Source organism: Falco biarmicus, chromosome 17, assembly GCF_023638135.1.
Source record: "Falco biarmicus isolate bFalBia1 chromosome 17, bFalBia1.pri, whole genome shotgun sequence".
Lineage (NCBI taxonomy): Eukaryota > Metazoa > Chordata > Aves > Falconiformes > Falconidae > Falco > Falco biarmicus.
Window position 1 is genome coordinate 6607948 of NC_079304.1, and position 16268 is coordinate 6624215.

The following is a 16268-nucleotide window of genomic DNA, read 5'->3' on the forward strand; positions in this document are numbered from 1 at the left end:
AAGGGACCCAGCCACCCGCGCCCCTCCCCCACCCTTGCACGGCCCCAAATTCCACCGTTTTTCACCTGTTTATTTAAAAAAAACCAAAACAAACACCGCCCCCCCCCGCCCCCAAAACCAAAAAACCACCCGGGGAGGGGGGGGGGGGGGGGGGGGGGCGGGGAAAGATGCGCCACTCGGGGGGGCCCCCACCCCGGGGTGACACGGAGGGGGAGGGGACCCCACGTTTTTGGGGCGAAATATCGCGGTTCGGGGAGGGTCGCCGAGTGGGGGGGGGGGGCAGGGCCTGGGCGAGGGGCGGGGCTTGAGCGAGGGGCGGGGCCTCCGTGGAGCCTCAGGGTCCTTCGCTGAAGCGTGTCACGCCCCCGGGGCGGGGCCGGGCGGGGGCCTGGGGGCAGCGGGGTCACCTGAGGTCAGGGTGCTGCGACCCCCGCCATGTCCCCGAGCATCACCCCCCCCCCCCCGCCATGTTCCCTCGTCCCCCCATGTGTCCCCCCCCAGGTCCCCAAATATCCCATCCCCTCAGTCCCCCCAAATCCCCCCCACGTCCCCCTGTCCCCTCTACAACCCCTCATGTCCCATGTCCCCCTCCCCCTTCCACATAGCCCCCCACCCCCGTCTCCCCACATCCCCCTGTATCCCCCCGTCCCCCCCATCCCCCTTTATCCCCCCATCCCCCTGTATTCCCCATTGCTTCCCCCATCCCCCTTTATCCCCCCCCACCCCCTCGTATCCCCCCACCGCCCCCCCCCCCCGTCCCCCCCATCCCCCCCCACCCCCCACTGTCATCGTGTCGTCCCCCCCCCCCGTGTCACCTCCGGCCGCCGCCGGCCCAGCCCGCTCCCCTCCTTCCATCCCATCGCCTGCAGCATCCGACATCCCAGGGTGGTCTCGCGCAGGAGGGACCCCTCCACCTCCCTGCAGCACCCCAGGGTCACCCCACCGCACCCATGGGTGCTGGGGGGGGGGGAGGGACGACGACGACACGGGACACCGCCCCACAACACCCATTGGGGGTCTCCCACTCCCATAGCACCCGTCTTCAGATCGCCAGCACCCAGTTTTGGGGTCCCACCAGCCTGCGGTACGCACTTTGGGGGGGCCCCAGCCCATGGCACCCAGTTGTGGGGTCCCCAGCACCCAGTTGTGGGGGTCTCCCATCCTGTATCACCCAGCTTTGGGGTCCTCAGCACCCTTTTTTGGCATCCCCCACCCCTCAGCACCCACTTTTAGAGTCTCCAGCACCCACTTTTGGGGTACCTCACCCCATAGCACCCAGTTGGGGGGTCCCCCCACCCCACTTTAGGGTCCTCCAGCCCACAGCACCCACTTTTAGGGTCTCCAACACCCACTTTTGGGGTCCCTCACCCCATAGCACCCAGCTGTGGAGTCCCCTCCCCATAGCACCAAGTTTTGGGGTCCCCCACCCCACTTCAGGGTCCTCCAGCCCACAGCACCCACTTTTAGAGTCTCCAGCACCCATTTTTCGAGGTCCAGAGCACCCCCATAGCACCCAGTTTTGGGGTCCCCACCACCCAACTTTTGCCCACCCCCACCAACCCCCCCTTGGGGCACCCCTGGGTATGGAGGAGTGATGGGTGCTCACCCAGGGGTTGCCGGGGGTCCCCCAAATTTGCGCCGCTTGGGCTCAGGGGTGTCGGGACCCCCCTGTTTCTCACGGCGCTCAGCTGCCCGGTCCCGGTACTTCATCTAGGGCGTAGAAACAGCACCTATGGGTGCCCCCCAGCTCCCTGCGTGCCCACCCCACCCCCAGCACCCATGGGTGCCCCTCAGCACCCATAGGTGCTGCCCGAGCCCTCAGGGCACTCACCAGATGCCCCCAGCACCCATGGGTGTCCCTAGCCACCCCCAAGGGTCATGCAGCACCCATGGGTGCCCCCCCGTCCCCCAACACCCATGGGTGCTCTCTCAGCCCCAGAGATGCCCCCCAGCACCCATGGGTGCCCCCCCACCCACCTCCATCTCGCCCCGGTCCAGCCCCTCAGGGGGAGGCGGGTGGCTCCGGCGCTGCAGCTCCAGGTTTTGCTGGGGGGGTTGGGAGACAACAACCTGTTACTGGGGGGGTCCCCAATGCCTCCAGGGGATCCCCAATACTTCCAGGGGGGTCCCCAAGATCTTGGGGGCGTCCCCAACATCTCAGGCGGGCCCCCAATCTGGGAGGGCCCCCAATGCCTCCAGGGGATCCCCAAAACACCAAAGGGGATCCCCAAGATCTCTGGGAGGGCCCCCAATGCCTCCAGGGGATCCCCAATACTTCCAGGGGATCCCCAACATCTCAAGGGGGTCCCCAACATCTCAGGGGGGCCCCCAATACACCAAAGGGGATCCCCAAGATCTCTGGGAGGGCCCCCAATGCCTCCAGGGGATCCCCAAAACACCAAAGGGGATCCCCAAGATCTCTGGGAGGGCCCCCAATGCCTCCAGGGGATCCCCAATACTTCCAGGGGATCCCCAACATCTCAAGGGGGTCCCCAACACACCAAAGGGGATCCCCAAGATCTCTGGGAGGGCCCCCAATGCCTCCAGGGGATCCCCAAAACACCAAAGGGGATCCCCAAGATCTCTGGGAGGGCCCCCAATGCCTCCAGGGGATCCCCAACATCTCAGGGGGGGCCCCAATGCCTCCAGGGGATCCCCAAAACACCAAAGGGGATCCCCAAGATCTCTGGGAGGGCCCCCAATGCCTCCAGGGGATCCCCAATACTTCCAGGGGATCCCCAACATCTCAGGGGGGCCCCCAATGCCTCCAGGGGATCCCCAAAACACCAAAGGGGGTCCCCAATCTGGGAGGGCCCCCGATGCCTGCGGGGGATCCCCAAAACACCAAAGGGGGTCCCCCCAACCCCCTTAAAAGAGCCACAACACCCCCCGAAGTGGCCCTGCCAGGCTACAGGGGGATAATTCCTCAACTCCCGAGGGGATCCCCTAAAATTCGGGGGGTGGGGGGTGGGGGGGGGAAGGGGGTCTGCGGTACCTTGTGCAGCCCGGAGAGCTGCTGGTGGCGGAGCAGGGCCTCCTTGCTGGGGAACTGGCGGCGGCAGAGCAGGCAGGCCAGCTTGTGCCAGTCGGTGAGGGGCTCGCCGGGGCGCTCGGGACCCCGCTCCCCCTCCTCTTCGCTCTCGCTCTCCCCGCTGTAAGCGGCCACCAGCCCGCGGGGGGGGCTCTGGAACAGGGAGGGGGGGTTAGGGGGCACCCAGGGGGTCTGGGGCATTCAGGCACTTGGGGGAGGAGAGGGGCAGGAATAGGGAGGAGGGGGGAGTTGGGGGGCACCCATGGGCCCAGGCACCCAGACTCACCAGCCGCTCGTCGCTCGCCAGCTTGGGCAGCTCCATGGGTGGGTGCTGCCGCTCGGCCAGGGCGCCCTGTGGTGGGGAGGGGGTTCAGGGGGGCACCCGTGGGTGCCGGAGGAGGTATGGGGTGTGTGTTGCAGTCCCACAGGGCCCCCCCCCTCTCCCATTGCACCTCCCATGGGCAGCACCCATTGCCCCCAGCACCCATAGCCCCCTGTGGCACCCACAGCCCCCCACATACCAGCACCCACAGCCCCCCACGGCACACCGAAACTAGCACCCAGAGCTCCCCACGGCACCCCCAGGACCCAAAGGCCCCCACATACCAGCACCCACCCCACCCCACAGCTCCCCATACAGCCCCCGCAGACCCCCGTGGCAACACCCAGCTCCCCCCCAGCACCCATAGGTGCACCTTCTTCTCCAGGATGGCATAGCCGGCGTCGGCAGCAGCAGCCTCTCGCCGCTCGTCCTCCCGGGGGGGTGGGGGGGGCCCAGCGCTGCGCCCGCTCTCCCGCTGCTTGTTCAGGCTGCGCGCCCACCGCTCCATGTCCTTGGCAATCTAGGGCACCCATGGGTGCTGTTAGGGGGGGGACATGCACCCATGGGTGCTAGTGAGAACCCACGGGGGCTGCTGGGCACCCATGGGTGCTACTGGGATGGGTGGGGACCCACGGGGGCTGCTGGGCACCCATGGGTGCTACTGGGATGGGTGGGCACCCATGGGTGCTACTGGGATGGGTGGGCACCCACAGGGGCTGCTGGGCACCCATGGGTGCTACTGGGATGGGTGGGGACCCACGGGGGCTACTGGGGACCCATGGGTGCTACTGGGATGGGTGGGGACCCACGGGGGCTACTGAGGACCCATGGGTGCTACTGGGATGGGTGGGGACCCACGGGGGCTACTGGGGACCCATGGGTGCTACTGGGGTCTCTGGCCCCCCCAGGCGCTACTGGGGACCCATGGGTGCTGTTGGGCTCTGTGGTGACCCCCGAGTTATCCTCAGTGTCCAGGAGCACCCATGGGTCCTCTCACCACCTATAGCCACCCCAGGGCGCTGGGGTCCTTTTGGGGTGCCAGGGCTGGGCGAGGGGGGCAGGTCCCGTGGGAATGGGGCGCCAGCAGACACCCTCCCCCAGCCCCAGCCCAGACCCATTTAGGGTGCCGCAGGTGTAGGTGGTTGGGTGGTAGCACCCATGGGTGCTGACCTGCTGAGCAGTCTTCGTCTTGTGTTTCTCCTTCTTGTCCTTGGGTTCCTTGGGGGGCCCGGGGGTGCCGGGGGGTCCGGGGGGGGGCTCAGCAGTGGGGGCTGCCACGTAGGTGCGGCGCTCCCCATCCCAGTACAGGTACTGCCCTGCCCCCGCGTCGTAGTAGTACTGGGTGGGGGTCGGGGGGGGTCAGGGTGGGGGTCACCCAGAAATCACTCCCCCCCCAGACCACCAAATTCACCCCAGGGAGCCCCAAACGGCCCCCTGCCCCCCAAAATGCCCCCCGCACCCCAAAACAAGTCCCCGAATGCCCCAAATTCCCTCTTTTTTAAGCCAAAATGCCTCCCAGCACCCATCTGGGGTTGCACGGATTTGGCGGGGGGGGCGGGGCTGCACCCCAACACATCCCCCGCCCTCAAATAAACCTCAAAATAATCCTAGAATCCCTGGTTTTCACCCCAAAACCCTACCCACCCTTAAACTGGTATTTCCAGCCCCAAAACCACAGGGTTTTGAGCCAAAATTTTTCCTGATGGGAAAGGGCCACATCCTTGGGGGGGGGCCTCCTGCACCCCCAAATTCCCCCCTGCACCCCAAAGCACCCTAATGAACCCAAATAACACCCCCAATAAGCACCCAAAAAATCGTAGGTTTCCACCACACCCCACCCCAGCCTTAAAATGACATTTTTGGGCCCAAACTTGCCATTTTCTGACCCAACGCTTGCCCAGAAGAACCTGGGAGTCCCCACTGCACCCCAAAATCCCCCTGGCACCCCAGCCCCCCCCACCTGGGAGTGGGGGTCGTAGTAGAGCCCAGTCAGGGGGTCGTAGTAATAGCCTGAGGTCTCGTCGTACTGGTAGGTCGAAACATCTGGCACCGCTGGGGACGGAACGGGGGGGCATTGGGGGGGGGGGGGGGGGGATGGAGACCCCCCCCCAAATACTGGGACCCCCCCCCAAACTATGGGATACACCCAAAGAGCTTGGGACTCCCACCAAAAATCCAGGAGCCCCCCAGACCCCTCCAAGCCCTCCTCCCTGATAGCATCCCCCAACTCCCAGGACACCCCCCCCCGCCCCGAGCCCCCCCCCCCCAACCCTTCAGCTCATCCAATCCTCCCCACGCCCCCCAAACCCTCCAGGACCCCCCAAAACCCCCTTGGGACCCACCAGGATCCCACCAACGCTTCCCAAGACCCCCAGAGACCCCCTCAATGCCCCCCACTTACGGTACTGGCCATAGGGCTCGGAGCTGGGGGGGGCGGCAGGGGGGGGGCCCGGTGGGGGCTGGGTTGGGGGTCTCAGCCTTGTGGGGCCCCGTGTAGGTCTGGCGAGGGGGGCAGAGCACCCCAAAATTAACTCCCCCACTCCCCAAATCCCCTCTGAACCCCAGGAGCCCCAAGACCCCCCATTTACCCCCCTTTTTGGGGGTCCCCCCACCCAATTACCCACCCCCCCATTTTTAGGGTCCCCCTCCTTTTGGAGACCCCCTATTTTCACGGTCCTCCCTCCCAAATTTAGGACCCCTCCCATTTTAACCCCCAGATTTTGAGGGGGTCCCTCACCAACCTTCTGCCCTCCCACTCTTGGGGACCCCCCCAATTTTGCCCCCACCCTTGGGGTCTCCCTCTTGCCCCCCCCAGTTTTGCCCTCCCCACCCCCCATCACCTTCTACCCTCCCACTTTTGGTGCCCTTTCCTCCCCTCCCAATTTTGAGCCCACCCCTTCCAAAAATGTTAGGGTCCCCCCTCTTTTTTTGGGTACCCACCTGAGTGGGGGCTCCCGGGGGGGTCACAGCAGGGCTCTCGGCAGCAGGGGAGGGGTAAGCGGGGGCGCCGGGGGGGGCCCGGGGGAAGGTGCCCCCAGCCCCCGCTGTGGGGTCCAGCCCCAGCACTGCCGGCTCCTCCGTGCCTGGGGGAGGGGGGGAGGGGTGTAAGGAGGGTGGGGGAGGGTTGGAGGGGGGGAGGGGTGTAAGGAGGGGGGGACGGGGGTGTCAGGCCCAGGTGACCCCTTCTATAGGGTCTCCCATACGCCTAGGTCCTGGGGGGGGGGGGGGGGGAGGGGGACTCACCCGGGGTGGGGCCATCGGCCTTGGCAGGGGTGGGGCCCAGCGAGGGTGGGCCCGGTGGGCGGGGCCGCAGAGCCCTTGAGGTAGGCGGAGCCATAGAGAGCAGGGGGGGGCAGGGCCGGTGAAGCTCTCCTCGGACTGGTAGAAGCTGGTGAAGTCGCTGGAGGGCTCCTCCCCCCCCGCCCACGTGGTCTCTCCCCCCGGGGCAGCCTGTGGGAATGGGCAAGGCCACTTCAGGACACGCCCCCTTCTCAGAAAGCCCCGCCCCTCTCCCCAGCCCTGCCTACACAGCCCAAACTCAACCCCTTGCAGACCCACTCATGAAGCCCCGCCCACCTTTAGGGCCACCACAGCCCTGCCCATCTCTGCTGACCCCGCCCCCCGCGGCCCCACCCACCTGGGAGAGTGCCCATTGGGCAGCAGCAATGGCAGTAGAGGCCACGGAGGCGGCGCTGGCGCGGGGTGGGCCCTCCCCTGGCCCTGCCCCCTGCCCCTCCCTGCGGGGGAAGGGGAGGGGTGAGGAGCGGAGCCTGCTGCCTGGGCGGGGCTTAAGGGCAGTGGGGGCGTGTCTGGGGACCAAGGGGCGTGGCTGCAGGTTGCAGCTGGGGCTTAGGGCTCTCTGGGACAGCCTGGGGGGTCCTTTGATAGGCGGGGGGTAGCTGGGGGCAGGGCTTAGTGCTCGTGGGTGGGGCTTGTGGGCGGGGCTTGTGGCCAGGGACGGGGCCTGAGGGTCCCCCAGATGCTCCATAGACGGGGCTTGCTGGGGGCAGGACATCAGGGAAGAAGGCGGAGCCTATAGCTTGGGGGTGGAGCTTGGGGCTTAGGGGTGTGGCTTGTGGTTAAGGGGTATGGCTTAGCAGCAGAAGGCGTGGCTTGTGTCCCCCCCCCCCCCCAGGTGGGTTCCATATAGCGGGACCTGCTGGGGGGGTGGGACCTAAGGGCGGGGAGTGGAGCCTATGGTTCAGGGGCGGGGTTTGTGGGGTGGGGCAGGGGGCGGGGCCGGGGCCAAGACCTCACCGCTTGGAGCCTTTGGCAAACTCCACGTTGATGCTCTTGCCGTCAATGTGGAGCGGGGGGTGCAGGGCCTGCAGCATCTGCAGCAGCTGGGAGGCCTCCTGTGGGCGAACCCAGGCGTCTGGGGGGGTCCAGGTGTCCGGGGGGGGGGACACGACGACATGGGACACCCCTGCATCAGGCAACCCCACACCAGGGACCCTGCCACCTGGCTGCCCCATCAAAAAGGAACCAAGGTGCCTAGGAAGGAGCCAAGCTATGTGGGGCACCCCCAAAAATGTCTCATGTACCCAGGGGACCCCATAAATAATCCCACGCACCCAAGGCACCCTATAGAAGGATCCCACACATTAAAGGCACCCTATAGGAGCATCCCACCCCCCCCAGGGCACACTACAGAAGTGTCCCACCCCCCCAGGGCACCCTATAGCAGGGTCCCATGCCCCCGGGGCACCCTATAGAAGGGTCCCACCCCCCCAGGGCACCCTATCGCAGGGTGCCAGGCCCCCGGGGCACACACCACAATGGTGGCGAGCTGGACGAAGGCAAAGCCCCGGTTGAGCTGGGTCTGTCTGTCCTTGATGACGCGGACGTTGGCGGCCGAGAGGGCGGCGAAGGGGGCGAGGGCGGCCAGGATGGACTCCAGGCTGCTCTGGGGGTGCAGGTTCCGCAGGATGATGGCTGGGTGGGGGCAGGCAGGGAGGGAGGGAACTCAGGTGTCTGTGGGAGACACCCCCCCCCCGCCAAGACCCCTATAATACCCTCCCAGGACACCCTAAAGCTCCCCAGGAACCTCCTTAACCCAAGAATCCTTTAATCCCCACAGGACCCCCATAGCACCTCCCTGGACCCGTGTAACTCCCCCCCCAGACCCCTCCCAATCCCTGTAACACTTCCACAACCCCCCAGGAACCCTGAAGGCCCACCTCAGCCCCTCCAGACCCCCCTAAAACCTCCAGGACCCCCCCATTAGCCCCCCCAAGACCCCCATAACACCTCCCTGGACCACTATAACATCCCTGGGCTCCCCCATGAAGCCCCTTAGCAGCCCCCAGACAACCAGACCCCCCCCCCCCCGAACCCCCTAAGACCCACCTTAGCTGTTCCAGACCCCCCTGCAAGTCCCCAAGACACACACGCACACACTTTAGGCCCCTCAGGACCCCCATAACTACATGAAGACACCCCATGTCCCCCAGATGCCCCCCAAACCTCCCCAAGACTGTCCCATAACCCCCAAGACACCCCAAGAACTCCCTTAGCCCCCTCCGAGGACCTTCACAGCCCCCTCAGGGCACCCCCAAATCCCCCCAGACCCCCCCCTACTCACTGTCATTGGCGTTATCAGCTCCAGGCTCAGTCCCACCTTGGGTTCCACCAGGGGTCCCCCCCAGGGTAGGGCCATAGGGTTGAGGGAGGGGTAGCAGCCCCCCCCCACCTGGCACCAGCTCCGGCCGTGGCCCCCCAGGACCTCGCTGCTCGGCTTCTGCACCCCAAAACACACACAACCCCCCGGTGCCCTCTGCTCAGTGGCAGAACCCCAAAATGGGGTGGTTGAACTACAAGTGTTGTGGAGGAACCCCAAAATTTCATAGCTCAACGCCCAAATTTGGTCATCAGCGCCCAAAGCAGGGCTGTTGAACCCTAAAATCACCCACCAACCCCAACATTTCCGTCCCCTGTCCCCCCCAAATTCATTAACTGAGCACCCAAATCCCCTAATTCACCCCCAAATTCCTTCCCCCCTCCCATCAGCACTTCGGGGGACTCCCTCCTGGCTTTGGGACCCCCCAAGGGCAGTTTTGGGGACACTCACGGTATTTCTGGGAAGAGAACAGTGAGTTTTGGGAATCCCCTGGATGCTTGGGGGGGACCCCAATAGTTTTGGGGTGAAAAAAAGGTAGTTTTGGGGCAGCTTAAGGGACTCCAATGGAGTTTTGGGATGCCTGGGGGAGCACGCAAGGGACTGTGGTGACATCAGGGGGTTTTGGGGTGACTCACCAGCTTTGGGGACACCACACTTGAAGCATTTTTCCCGCCGCTTGAAGTTCTGCACCCCACACTGCCAGACACCAAAATAACCCTCATCGCACCCCAAAATCCCCCCCCGCACCCCCATGCCCACCCACAACCCCCAACACCCTCCTAAGACCCCCAAATCTCCCCCAGACCTTCCCAAGACACCCCCTGGATCCCCTAAACTCACCCCAACACCCCCATAAGCCCCCCAAGAACCTCCTAGACCCCCCAGCTCTCCCCACAGAACCCCCAACTCCCACCAAGACCCCCATAAGCTCCCTGGAACCCTCTTAGACTTCCCCTAGAACCCTCCCAAGACCCTCTAAAAATCCCAAGACACCCCCCCCCCCCCGGACCCTCCAAGGACCCTCTAAAGCCCCCCCAAACCCTCAAGGACCCCCTCTTGTCCCTAGACACACCCCCAGAGCCCCCCACCTTGGCACAGAGCCAGTCCTCATTGATCTTGGGCTTGGGGTCGCTGTAGTGGAGGGAGACGCGCTGCCCCAGCAAGCTCAGCCCTTGCTGCAGAGGGGAAAAAAAGGTGAGGGGCGCACGCTCGCGTGAGGGCTCACACGAGGGGGGCGTGAGAGCTGCACCAGGGCTTAGAACAGAGTTCACGCCGGGGAGGGCAGCAGGGCTGGCACGAGGCTTCATGAGGACGGCGCCAGAGCTCATACAGAAGTGTTCGCGAGGGTTTGCACCAGGCATGCACCAGGGTTCACACCCACCCTGACACTGCTCTTGTGTGAGGGCTCGCACCAGGGGGCACCAGGGCTCACGCTACGGTTCATACCGAGGGGCACAGGGCTCTGCATGAGGGCTGGCACCAGGACTTGCACCAGGAGGCACCAGGGCTCGCTAAAGTGGGGCACGAGGACTCGCACAATGGCTTGCACCAGGAGGCATGAAAGCTTGCACCAGAGATACACAACAGGGCACCAGGGCTCGCACCAGGGCTTGCAAAAAAGGGGCACATCATATGGCACCAGGACTTGCACGGGGGCTTGTACGAGAGCTTGCACCAGGGCTCATAGTGGTGGGCACCAGAGCTTGACTGTGGGGGCACCAGGGCTCGCACGAGGGCTTGCGAAAGGGGGGCACGAGAGCTCACACAAGGGCTTGCACCCCACCCCCGCGCTGCCCTCACACCACAGCTCGCACAAGAGGACACAGGGCTCCACACCAGAACCTGCACAAGGGCTCACAACAAGGCTTGCACCAGGGGTCACACGGCCCTTGCACTGGGGCTCGCATGAGGGGGCACCAGGGCTCGCCCCACCTGTCGCACAGGTCTCGCACAAGAGAACATGAGGCTTCGCACCTGAGCTTACACAAGGGCTCATATCAAGGCTCGCACGGGGGCTCGCACGGGGGCTCGCACGGGGGCTCGCACGGCCATCACAGCAGGGCTTGCACAAGGGCTTGCACGAGGGCTTGCACCAAGGGGCGCGAGGGCTCGCAGAAGGGTTCACGAGGAGGCACCCGGGTTCACACTCAGTCTCATGTAGCCCTTGCACCAAAGCTTGCGTGAGTGCACAAGTGTCGCACAGGGCTCTCCCAAGGCTCTCCCGCTGCTCGCCCAAGGAGCTTGTACCAGGGTGCACAAGGGCCTCATACAAAAGTGCACAAAGTCTCCCATGGCACTTGTGCAACAGTGCATAAGGGCTTGATGAAGATCATGTAAGAATCTCACACAACAGTGCACAGAAGTTTCACGTAAGAGTGGCTGAGAGCTTGCACAAGGGTGTCACATAAGGGGCACGATGGTTTCTCACTTCTCGCAAGGGTGCAGAAAAGCTCACACAAAGGTCACACAAGGATCTTGCACAAGAGTCTCGCATGAAATCCACCCAAAGCTCTCACACGAGGGTGCATGAGGGTCACGCACGGTGCTTGCACAAGGGTCTCACACAGGAATGCACAAGGGCTTGCACAAACATTGCACAAGGGTCACATGAGGGTCTTGCAGAGCTTGTACAAGAGCTCACACGAGAGTCACAACAGGGCCTCGCACGAGGGCACGCAAGTGTTGAGCGTGGCACTTGCATAAGAGCACACAAGTCTCACATGGAGTGCACAAGGGCTTGCACAAGGGTTGCACGGGGGTCATACGAGGCTCTTGCACAAGGCTCTCGCACAAAGGTCACGCAACCGCAAGGAAGAAGAAGGGGACCCAGGCATCCAGTGCCACCAGTACAAACCATTAAACCCCTGTTAACCACCGCAGAGGGAACCGCAGTGTCCAGGGTGGGACCCCAGCACTGGGGGGAACCCCAGCGTCCGGGGGGGGACCCCGGCATCCGGGAGGCTCCTCCCACCTCCCGAAAGGGACCCAGGTGTCCGGACTGGTCACCCCCACCCCTCCGCCCCCCCGGCAGGGACCCGGGCGTCCCGGCAGCGACCTGGTTGGCGTCCATCCACCGCGCTGCGTCCTGGACGTGGTTAAACTCCACAAAGGCGAAGCCACGGCTCTGACCTGGAAGGAGCCGGGGGGGTGTCAGGAAGAGCACCCATGGGTGCCCCCAGCCCCCCTGGGTATGGTATGGGTACCCCCAGAATCCTCTGGGGTGGGGATGGGCACCCATGGGTGCTCCCGGTACCTCCCTGGGTTGGGTACAGGCACCCCTAGAAACCCCTGGCTTGGGTATATGCACCCATGAGTGCTCCTGGCACCCTCTGGGGTGGGGATGGGCACCCATGGGTGCTCCTGGACCCCCTCTGGGGCTTCTTAAATAAACTACTAACTCCTACAGGTACTTGTGAAGGGTCCCCTACATAGGGTACAGGCACCCCTGGGTGCCCCCTGGGTAGGGCACAGCACCCCTGGGTTGTCCTGGAAAGAGGATGAACACCCACAGGTGCTGCCTTACACGGGTCTAGCACCCCCGGGTGCCCCTTGGGCAGAAGACAGGCACCCCTGGGTGCCCCCAAGATGTGGGATTGGCACCCCTGAGTGCCCCTGGGGATGGGACCAGCACCCCTGGGTGCTCCTGGGGAAGGGTCTGGCACCCCTGGGAGCCCCTTGGCCAGATGACAGGCACCCCTGGGTGCCCCCGGGGACTGGACCGGCACCCCTGGGTGCCCCTTGGCTCTCGGTCAGCACCCCTGGGTGCTCCTGGGCAAGGGGTGGGCACCCTTGGGTGCCACCAGCTATGGCTCTGGCACCCCTGGGTACCCCTTGGGTCTGTGCCAGGCACCCCTGGGTACCCCATCTGTGTGGCACAGCACCCCTGGGTGCTCCTGGGAAGGGCTCCAGCACCCCTGGGTGCCCCTTGGGTGTGGGACTGGCACCCCTGGGTGCCCCCCAGGTCTGGCGCAGCACCCCTGGGTGCCCCCGAGAAACAGGATCAGCACCCCTGGGTGCTCCTACAGCTAGGACCGGCACCCCTGGGTGCCCCTGGGGACGGGACCAGCACCCCTGGGTGCTCCTGAGGAGGGGATTGGCACCCCTGGGTGCCCCGCAAGTCCGGCGCAGCACCCCTGGGTGCTCCCTGGGGACAGGACCAGCACCCCTGGGTGCTCCTAGAAATGAGACCAGCACCCCTGGGTGCCCCTGGGGAGAGGACGGGCACCCCTGGGTGCCCCCCAAGTGCAGCACAGCACCCCTGGGTGCCCCTAGGGATAGGACTGGCACCCCTGGGTGCCCCCTAAGTTAGGCACAGCACCCCTGGGTGCTCCTGGGGACAGGACCAGCATGCCTAGGTGCCCCCTAAATTTGGCACAGCACCCCTGGGTGCTCCTAGAGATGGGGCCAGAGCCCTGCGTGCCCCCCAGTTCTGGTACAAGCACCCCTGGGTGCCCCTAGAGATGTGACTGGCACCCCTGGGTGCTCCCTGTGAACAGGACCAGCACCCTTGCGTTTTCCTGGGGATGGGCTCAGCACCCCTGGGTGCCCCCCAGCATGGCAGGACAGGGACCCAACCCTGTTCCCAAGGCATCCAAGCAGGTGGATACCCCTAAAAAGAGACCTGGGCATCTAGGTACCCCCACCCTCAAAAAGGACCCAGCTGCCTGGGCGCCCACCCCTCCCCCAATAAAAGGGGACCTGCCCCCCCGCCCCCTCCCCCCCACTCACCTGATGACTTGTTGCGCATCAGTCGCACTTCACGAGGCTGCACCCCCTGCGCCTGCAGCTGCGCCCGGATCTGGGGGGGACACGCGACAAGACCCCCAACATCAGCAGGACCCGGGGGGGGTGGGGCAGGCACCCAGAGTGCGTTTGGGCCACCCCTAAACCCCGCCGATCCCAAGCAAGAACCTCCATAATGTCTCCTGAGGGGGATCCAGGCACCCGGGGGGACCCCAGGTCCCAGCCTCTGAGATGGGTGCCTTCCCGACGGGGTGTGGCCTGAAGGTAAAGGGGCGTGGCTTGTGGAAGGGGGCGTGGCCAGGGAAGGGTGCGGCAGATCAAAGGGAACCTGACAGCCAGCCACCAGACCCTACCACAGCCATGAGGCGGCATTTAAAAGCCTCGGAAAGAGGCGGGGCTCAGTGCAGGGGGCGTGTCCTGCTCCGAAGGAGGCGGGGCTCAGTGCAGGGGGCGTGTGTCCCCAAAAGGAGGCGGGGCTCAGCGCAGGGGGCGTGTGTCCCCAAAAGGAGGCGGGGCTCAGCACAGGGGGCGTGCGTCCCCAAAAGGAGGCGGGGCTCAGCGCAGGGGGCATGTGTCCCCAAAAGGAGGCGGGGCTCAGCACAGGGGGCGTGTGTCCCCAAAAGGAGGCGGGGCTCAGCGCAGGGGGCGTGTCCCCAAAAGGAGGCGGGGCTCAGCGCAGGAGCCGTGTGTCCCCAAAAGGAGGCGGGGCTGAGTGCAGGGGGCGTGTCCCCAAAAGGAGGCGGGGCTCAGCGCAGGAGCCGTGTGTCCCCAGAAGGAGGCGGGGCTCAGCGCAGGAGCCGTGTGTCCCCAGAAGGAGGCGGGGCTCAGCACAGGGGGTGTGTGTCCCCAGAAGGAGGCGGGGCTCAGCACAGGGGGTATGTGTCCCCAGAAGGAGGCGGGGCTCAGTGTAGGGGGCGTGTCCCCCTCGGAAGGAGGCGGGGCTTACATCATTCTCGGTGGCAGCCTGGGGCAGCATGCGGAGCATGACGATGGTGCTGGCCCGCGGCTCCTCCTCAGCCGCCTCCGGCCGGTAGTCCTGGTCCCGGTAGTCGCTATCGGCACCAAACGGCAACACTGGGGGGGCTGGGGCAGGGTCCCGCTTCCGGGGGTGATCCGAGCCCTCATAGGAGGCCTGGGGGGGAGGAGAGATGGTGGGGGTCAGGTGAAGGGGGGACCCGGGTGTCTGGGGGAGGACCCCCATATCCAGCACCAACCTGAGGGGGGGTTCCAGGGGCAGGGGGCCCCTCGGGGGGGCCACCATAGCCACGATAATCCATGTCGCGATAGTCGTGATCCCGCTGAGTGCGGGACCCTTCATCAGGGGGGGCGGGGGCCCCTCCATAGCGTCCAGTCCGGTCCCCACGGCCCCCCCTGCAAGACAGGGGAGGGAGTCAGGGGGACCCCAAATGTTCCAGCCCTCACCTGGGGTCTCCCAATGTCCCTCACCCCCCAGGGGTGCCCCAACATCCCCACCCCCCTCAGGAGTCCCAAAACATCCCCCTTGAGGGTGCCCAAAACGTCCCCCCAAGGGGTCCCCTCCCACTGTGCAAGATCCCCAAATGTCACACACACTGTCCCCAGTGTTGGGGTCCCCCTGGCCCCCCTACCTGCGTTCATACTCCATGGTGCTGGTACCTGTAGGGGACAGTGAATGGAAAACTGTCAGGAACCGAGAGGGGGTAGGGTGAAACTGGGGGGTACTGGGAAGGACAACGAGGAACTGAAGGAGTACTTGGCAGGCACTGGGGGCCAACTGGACAGCACTGGGAGCTGCTAGGAGGCATTGGGGGGCAATCAGGCAGCACTGGGAGCTACTAGGAGTCATCGGGGGGCAACTGGACAGACAGCACTGGGAGCTACTGGAAAGCACTGGGGAGCAACGCAGTCAGCATCACTGGGAAAGACTGGGATGACCTGGGGAGGCACTGGAACAAACCAGGATAAACTGGATGGGTTCGGCATTCAGGGGCACTGGGAGTGACTGGGATGAACCAGGGAGGAACTAGGAGGGAACTGGGGAACACTGGGAGAATCCAGATGATATTGTAAGGCCCTGAGGATAAGCGGGGAGGCACTAGAATGAAGTGGGAAGAACTGGGAGGCACTGGGGGTAACTGGAGAGGCACTAGAATGAAGTGGGAGGACCTGGGGTTAACTGCGGAGGCACTGGAATGAACTGGGAGGTACTGAAAGGCCCTGGGAGTAACTGGGGAGGCACTAGAATGAAGTGGGAGGCCCTGGGAGTAACGGGAAACGCACTGGGAGGTAAAGGGGATGAACTGGGAGACACTGGGACGTGCCCCAGACAAAAACAAAGCAATGAAGACCCTCGTCGTGCCCCGCCCACTAATTAGCATATGAGACCCTGCCCCTCGCCATCCAACCCCCGCTTGCGCCAAGGGCCCCGGTAGGTCCCGTCCCTCCCCGCCCCGCCCCGGTACCGGTAGGCCCGGCCCGGCCCCGCCCCGGTAGGCCCCGACCTGTCCGTGCCGCTCCGCCGCTGCCGCTCCCCACCAGCAAAATGGCGGCACCTCCACGCGCCCGGCCCGCCC

The 16268-nt window shown here is 65.2% G+C and overlaps 1 protein-coding gene across 1 annotated transcript; it reads right to left on the reverse strand.

The window, feature by feature from the left end:
* Positions 1–157: 157 nt before the first annotated feature.
* Positions 158–16263, reverse strand: LOC130160370 (RNA-binding protein 10-like). Its single transcript, XM_056362758.1, has 24 exons — positions 16197–16263; positions 15324–15351; positions 14931–15087; positions 14663–14848; positions 13702–13771; positions 12029–12102; positions 10062–10148; positions 9609–9669; positions 8938–9093; positions 8128–8288; positions 7611–7708; positions 6991–7090; positions 6597–6803; positions 6420–6436; positions 5755–5852; positions 5314–5405; positions 4524–4691; positions 3727–3873; positions 3318–3383; positions 2996–3184; positions 1978–2046; positions 1607–1710; positions 816–918; positions 158–388 (listed from the first exon to the last, which is right to left on the reverse strand). The coding sequence occupies exons 2-24, from the start codon at positions 15338–15340 to the stop codon at positions 335–337; spliced, it is 2481 nt and encodes an 826-aa protein (XP_056218733.1). The 5' UTR covers positions 15341–15351; positions 16197–16263; the 3' UTR covers positions 158–334.
* Between the last annotated feature and the right edge of the window lie 5 nt (positions 16264–16268).